Below are 7,318 nucleotides of genomic sequence, written 5' to 3' on the forward strand. Positions count from 1 at the left end.
ATTCCTGGTAGAGGCATCGAGTCACCTGGCTGCAAAGGCGATGCTGGGAAAGCCAAGTGTCTGGTCTTTCATATGGTGGGAGGTGGGCTCTACCTTCTCCCTAGGTTTGTGGTAGGGAGTTTCTAAGCACAAGAAGGGGGTTCAGGTGAAGGGCAGTCAAGAAACCGTAATGTATGTCCACCACACGGCTGTATTGGCCCCCAAGCCTCCAAACTGCTACTTTTCCCCTTCAACGAGGAGCCAGAGGAGATGAGAGCCCTGATCTTCAGCTGTGGGTTGGTCTGGTTGGTTGGTTTTACTGTTAACAGCTTTGTAGAGATATCATTTACATACCATACAATGTATCCATTTAAAGTGTACAATTCAGTGGTTTTTAGTATATTCACAGAACTGTGTGACCATCACCACAATTTTGTAACATTTGTGACACCCCAAAAAGAAACCCCGTACCTTCTAGCAGTCACTCCTCAGTTCTTCCCAATCCCCCCAACTCTAGGCAACCACTAAACCACATTCCGTCTCTAGATTTGCCGATTTGGGGACATTTCATATAAATGGGATCATTATGTGGTCCTTGGTGTGCAAACCAGCTAAAGGGGTATAAGGAATTGAGGCTGTGAGGATGGTCTCACAAGGGGATCAGGGAAGCAAACTTTCATCCCGAGTCGGCCAGGAAGTGTTTGCCCTGTAGAGGTGGAAAGTCCTGAGGGCAGGGAAGGAGGCTCAGATCTTTACTGGTGCGGGTGAGAGAAGGGCAGTCAGGACTGCTCACCTGGGTGGCTGGATTTGGGTACCAGATCAGGCAGATCAGAGTCGAAGTGGGGTTAGACTGTGTGGAGGACAGTGGGCAATGTAGGAGCTGGACTGCAGACAGGAATGTGCAGTTTTGGTCATGGCTGGTATGCTCTTCCTTTAAGGACTGTTGGAGGTTTGTCCATTGCAGATGAGCAGGTGGGTACCCTGTGGGAGACTTTGTGACTGAGTGGGACGAATAAGGGGTTGAGTGAACGCCACGCCGTGGGTGAGACTAGTGGCCTGGAGCTCAGCCCACACCAGAGCCCGTGGGGGCAGCAGCAGCACAGGAGGTGGTAGTGGGAGAAAGTCCCATCTGGCCCCCGCATGTGCATGTGGTGCATGCTGGCCTGGCTACTAGAGCCCGGGGGCTCTCTGGGTTTCTGTGGGAAAGGATAGGCTCATAAAGAGCATGAGAACCCAGAGAAGCAAAAGGCGCTGGCCGCACAGAGCTGGCTCAAAAAGGAGGACATGGCCTGGGCCAGTGAAAGAGAGACAGGCCATGATCTCTGGCACAAAGGTGGAGGAGCAACCAAGTGACAAAGTGCAGCAACTCCAGTGTGCCCACTGCTGCCCCAGCCTGCTGCTGCCTGTCTGCTGCCTCAGAATAGCACGGACCAACAGGGCAGTTCTGCTGTGAGAACCACCGATGGCACCACAGGGCCACCACACTGCAAAGCAAACAGGGGCCCTGTGTGTCCACACTTTGCTTTGTTGCCTCATCCTGGGTATCCTGACTCCCAAGCTCTGGCTGCTTTTTCCCTTACAGATTTTATTCCAAATGTAAGTCCTGGGTGGCACCCAGTTCCCTCCAGCCAATGTGCCCTCTCCCACCACCTGACTCTTCTGTAGCTTTCTCCTAGTCACCTAGTCATGGATTCAGGATGCCTGGGTCACTCCTTCCCTCCTGCGCTAAGGGCCCTGCCCAGACACAGAGCTCCACCGCTGGCACCGGGTCCCCTAGCCCGACCTGCCCTGCCTCAGTGTGGGTGGGGCCAGGGGGGCCAATCAGCAGCACAGAGCAACAGGCCTGCCTCTGGAGCTAGCTGGGGTCCAGCTCTGGCGACAGTGTGCAGCTCTGCACAGCCAGAGGGGGGCAGAGGCAGGGGAGTAGAGAGGGGCAAAGAGGAGGAGCCCGTGGGAACTGCAGATCCTTCTAGGTTGGCTTCTAACCCAGACCCTAGAGCGTCCGTGGGGAACACATTAGGGTCCTGGGTGCCTGTAGTGGCCACAAGGGTCCTTTACCTCACCGTCCCCTTGTCAGCCTTACCTCGGGACGGCGCCGTGCACCACACTGCTGAGCGTGGTGGCCAGAAGAGGGACTTAGTGGCAAAGCTTTCACCGTGTCAAAGGCTCCCACACATGAGTCCCACAGTAACTGTCCAATTCCACAATCAAGTGAAATGGAGCCCTGCTGGATGATCTGCCAAAGTTGCAAGCCATCCAGCACGTGGCAAGATGGGCTTGAATCTCCACCCTGCCAAGGTGAAAGCACTTCTGACCACATACCCTCCGAGAAGACCCATCCCCGGAGTCCACTTCATTCCCCAGCCAGGAGGGGGATGCTCAGTCACACCCAACTCCCTCTAACCCCCTCCCCAGCCTGCCATCCTCACCCAAAGAGAGACTCCTGGCACAGCATGAGACTGCCTCAGAGGGAGGGCTCTTCTCCCCTTTCAGCCAGGAAAGCCCCTGTCCCTGTCAGCTCCCTGGCAGTCACCACACAGGCCAAGTAATCAAACTGCTGCATTTTATTCTGTAGAAAGCGCCGCCCTACATAACCCTGAGCCCGTCTCCAGGGCTACCGGAAGGTAGAGAAGCTCTGGGTGCTTGTGCAGGAGGCATAGGGCACGCCCCGGGAGCGAATCTGCAGGGTGTGGAAGGTGAGGGGTGGGTTTGGGCCCGAGGAGCCGGGGTTCAGGGACTCGGTGTGAGGCTCCATCACAGTCACGGGGACTGCATAGGACAGCATCTGGGGCCGGTCATCCTGGCGTCTCACTGTGCCCTTGCCCAAGAGGTGCAAGACACAGGAGAGGACATCAGTACTGCTGCAGGTGGACCCCCTGCCAAGGCTGCTGACCAAGCCCCTGGGAGGACACGGGCCCTTCTGCCAAGCCTCCAGCACCTGGTATGGAGCGGGGAGAAGAAACGATACGTCAGACGCCCAGCTTACCGCACCTCTAGCTCCCAGCCCCAGGACAGCGAGGCCATGAGGGGCACCCCAACCCCACTCCTCACCCACTACAGGCTCTACAGTGAGCCAGAGACTTCAAATGTGGATCCATCTCCTCCTGTGGACTGCCCCCTGCCCCCGGCAAAGCCTCCTCACCCAACGCCCACCCCCGCCTACCCGGCAGACAAGCTGGTCAATGTGCAGGCCCTCGTCCCCGTGGGCCTTGAGGATTCGGACAATGAGGCAGTTGAGAAGGTTCCGTCTCTTCTCCAAGTTCCGGCCCTCTTCGTCCTCAGCTTTCAGGTATGTCTGAGCTGGGATGAGCCACACGTTGCCCCTCCGAGGCCTGGGTTCCTCGCTACCATCTCGAATCTTGAGCACCCCTGAAATAAGCGCTGGTCACTTGGTGGAGGGGCCCTCGAGGAGGCTGGCCCCAGCTCAGGGCAGAGGCCCTGGGGCCCTAAGTACAGACCTCCTGGGGCATCTTTTGTCTTGTGAAGGTCCAGGGGGCCCCTTGAAGAGGTAAGAGGCCCAACTGCCTGATTCAGCATGTCTGGAGAGAGCCCTGAGAGCGCCAGCAGACTCTCCACGGAGACGGCCTTAGGAAGAGAAGGGAAGCGTCAGGGCCTCCCCAGGAGGTGGAGCAGAGAAGGTGGAGGGAAAGAAAAGGAGGGACAGGTGGGAGAGAGCAGGGAGGCGTGAGGGGCTGGGCCACCTTCAGCTCATTGAGATGCAGCAGCAGCCACATCTGCACGGTGGACACATGCAGCGTCTGGTCCCCAAACTGCAATTCAGCCCGGCCCAGCCATGTCCACTGCAGTCGCCTCTGCGGGGCCTGCTCTAGGGCAGGGTAGCTCTGACCTGAGTGTCAGGGAGGAGGAGGGAGTCAGGGGGTCTGGTGAGGACGCACCATCGGTGGAGCTTTGTCCCCGTTAATCTCTGCAGAGTCTGGGGCCCAGTGTTTCTGGACACTGTGGTTCCTGGTCTGAGCTTCCAGAGCTCAGCCCTCTCTGTGTCTGCCTCCTGAGTAAGGGGAGCCCACCCTGTGCCAGGCAGGCTGTGATCAGTGCCTTCGACGAGTTCCCCAATTTTTAAGGGAGACAAAACCATGAAGTGAGGAAGGACTGGGGCTCTCATCAAACTGGAAACGTCTCCCCCAGGAGTGTAGGAGCTCCCTGAGGGCAGGGTCTAAGTCTCACCCCCCTTCCTTTGTCGCTGCCCAGCCCAGGATCAGCCCCACTGGGGAGCTTAGGTTACGATGACTGACCAGGAACGAGACACCCACCACTCTCTGGTAGTCTCAGGTGCCTCCTGCCTCCATCCTCCCCACCACCCACAAAGGGAGTCCTGGGTCTTATTTTAAAGACAGAAAAGACAACAGGCTGGGGATCTGGCACCTGTAGCCCCATCCCAAACCTAAGCTCCTGCCCTTTTCCTCAAATCTACCCCGTGAAGGCTGCGAGCCCCAGGGGCCACCCCCAAGCCCAGGTTCTTTCCCGGTGTCCCAGCCCGCAGTTCTCTCGGCCAGCTGCTCACTCTTGTTGTAGAAGTTGGAGTATCGGTTCAAGGTGCCCCTCAGGTAGGCAGGCAGGCAGGTTCTGGGGTTGAGCGTGTGGTAGATGGAGGCAGTGGGCCAGCAGCGTGGCGACAGGACGAGCACAGACACTTCTGGCATCGCCCCTTCATAGTAAAGGTCCTCGTTCTCATCCTCCTCCTCCGCCGCCTCCTTTCCCGCCCCGCCGGCCGCCGATGCTGCCCCAGCTTCCAGCTCAGCTTCCTCTCCGGTCCCTCTCTCGTGCCCCCTGCCGCTGGCCTCGTGGCTCACCTGAAGACGAAGGAACACAGGGCACCCCAAAGCCAGCGGCTCCTCTGGTCTGCCCTGTGCCTCTCTCTGTGCCTCCCACCCTCCCACTTGCTAATTCCCTTCCCCAGCATGCACCTGTATTTTCTTCTCTGTGTCCTCCAGCTTCAGGAGTTCCTGATCAAGTCGCTGGAGCTGGTACACGTGGAACTGGCGCTGCAGCTCCTCCGAGGTGCTCAGGCTCCGCAACATCTGCTGGGGGAGGCGGTTGGGGAAGCAGGGGCCGATCTGCTCCAGCACGGCCCCCTCCAGCCAGCTCGAGCCCACGCTCAGGAGACGGTCCGCCATGTAGTGCCTGCAGCACGAACAGCCCAGGCCGAGCCTCAGTGCTGGGGCTCGGCATGGCCCCCACGCTCTGGGACTCCAGCCTGCCGGGAACCCGGCCTCCCAGCCCCAAAGGCTGGCCCTGCCCGTCATCCTGCGTCCCCCCACCTCCCACTCCCTTGGTCCACACTCACTGGTAGTAATGCTCGAAAGTGGTGGCTATCTCCAGGCCAGAGAAGATCAGGACGGTTTCCAGGCATCGCTGCAGTTGGGCCAGCATCTCCATCCCCCGGGCCCCACCGATCCGGCTGCCCTGGATCCGCTGGTCGATGTGCCGTGCAAACTGCTCGCTTACCTGGGCAGTGGGGAGAGCACAGGAAAACTATGAAGGAGAGAACGGAGGAGGTGAGTGGGAACAGGAGGAGGGTCTGAGGAAGGAGTTATGAATGGCCAGCAGGTTCATCAACTGGTCAGCGATTTTATAAAACTCTTATAAAATCATTAACAACTGCGTACATTAACAATACTAAAATGATGAAATCTGTTTTTTGTTTGTTTTTTAAAGAAGATGTTGGGGGTAGGAGTTTATTAATTAATTAATTTATTTTTGCTGTGTTGGGTCTTCATTTCTGTGCGAGGGTTTTCTCTAGTTGTGGCAAGTGGGGGCCACTCTTCATCGTGGTGTGCGGACCTCTCACTATCGTGGCCTCTCTTGTTGCGGAGCACAGGCTCCAGACACGCAGGCTCAATAGTTGTGGCTCACGAGCCTAGTTGCTTTGTGGCATGTGGGATCCTCCTAGACCAGGGCTCGAACCCGTGTCCCCTGCATTAGCTGGCAGATTATTAACCACTGCACCACCAGGGAAGCCCTGAAAACTGTTTTTTTTTCACATTTAGCATGTCTAAAATCAAACTAACAATAGTAACTCAATGCAAGAAGACACAAGCACACCTCAGAGATATGGCGGGTTTGCCACTGCAATAAAGCAAGTCACGTAAATTTTCTGGTTTCCCAGCGCATACAAAAGGATGTTTACATTAGACCATAGTGTATTAAGTGTGCAATAGCATTATGCCTAAGAAACAGTGTACATACCTTAATTAAACAATACTTTATTGCTAAGAAATGCTGACCATCACCTGACAACACAGGGTTGCCACAAACCTTCAATTTGCCAAAAAATGCATTATTTGCAAAGCACAATAAAGCGAAGAGCAATAAAAGGAGGTATTCCTGTAAGTTACGTGCACAAAGATGGTCACACCACGTTGTTACAGCCATGCTTCTGGCTCCCACTTCGCTGTTCTCTGCTTACCAGGCACTCTGCTTAACTGTGCATCTTCTCTAGGAGACTGTAAACTTTGAGGGAAGGGATTTCGTCTATCTACAGCTCTTATCTCAGTGCCTGACACATTTTAAGTGCCTATTAAATATTTGTGGAATGACAGGAATGGTGGAGTAAATTATAGTATCGATACATCTATTGGATGGAATTTATACCAAAATTTGAAGACAAACAGCAACACTGAAAATGGCTTTTCATGTAAGGGTCAAAAGAAAACAGGATAAAGCATTTTAGCTACTTGTGAGTAAACTATGTGAAATCAAGCACACAAGTAGAAGAAAGTATGCCGAGATGTATTAGGATGGTACAAAGCGGGTCATTTCTTTCTTTTATCTTCCTTTTTTTTTTGCGGGTGTGGGGAGTGGGGGCTGTGGGCACAGCTTATGGGAACTTAGTTCCCCGACCAGGGATGGAACCTGGGCCCACAGCAGTGAAAGCGCAGAGTCCTAACCACTGGACCACCAGGGTATTCCTGTTTTTTTGAATTTTTGATAACATGGTTCTATATTAGTATTGTACATGCTCCTTGTTGAGTGGGAATGGAAAGGTGGGCCATTCTGAGGAGGGGAAGGGAGAGTTTAGGGGGAGAGGCCCCAGAGGAGGGGAGGATGGGAGGCTTACGTGGGCAGCTCTGAGGAAAGGGAGCTTCAGCAGGGCACCAGCACAGCCGTTCTGCAGCGCCAGCAAGAAGGCTGCCCGTGGCCCAAAGAGCTCGGAGCTTGACTTCTGCAGATTACTAAAGTGTTCGCAGTAGCGGGGCACAAAGTCATCATCCCGCCAGTGTGAGGTCAGAAAACTGTTGACCTGGAGGGTGCGAAGGGGCGGCAGTGTGAAGGGCAACCCAACAAACCAACGGCACAGTTCCGCCCTCCCTCCCCGCCC

At 55.5% G+C, this 7,318-nt stretch overlaps 1 protein-coding gene across 2 annotated transcripts in view; it reads right to left on the reverse strand.

Annotated features, from left to right (window-relative positions):
• Window positions 1-2,593: 2,593 nt before the first annotated feature.
• CUL7 (cullin 7) overlaps window positions 2,594-7,318 on the reverse strand; it is a 14,562-nt gene continuing 9,837 nt past the window's right edge. For both annotated transcript variants that reach the window (XM_007458241.1, XM_007458242.1), the window contains 8 exons: window positions 7,058-7,243; window positions 5,285-5,445; window positions 4,905-5,121; window positions 4,502-4,790; window positions 3,681-3,826; window positions 3,438-3,564; window positions 3,143-3,348; window positions 2,594-2,917 (listed from right to left, as the gene is read on the reverse strand). In XM_007458241.1, the coding sequence (XP_007458303.1) occupies window positions 2,594-2,917; window positions 3,143-3,348; window positions 3,438-3,564; window positions 3,681-3,826; window positions 4,502-4,790; window positions 4,905-5,121; window positions 5,285-5,445; window positions 7,058-7,243 (1,656 nt within the window). The remainder of the gene's footprint in view (window positions 2,918-3,142; window positions 3,349-3,437; window positions 3,565-3,680; window positions 3,827-4,501; window positions 4,791-4,904; window positions 5,122-5,284; window positions 5,446-7,057; window positions 7,244-7,318) is intronic.

This window comes from Lipotes vexillifer, unplaced genomic scaffold, assembly GCF_000442215.2.
Source record: "Lipotes vexillifer unplaced genomic scaffold, Lipotes_vexillifer_v1.1 scaffold4, whole genome shotgun sequence".
Taxonomy (NCBI): Eukaryota; Metazoa; Chordata; class Mammalia; order Artiodactyla; family Lipotidae; genus Lipotes; species Lipotes vexillifer.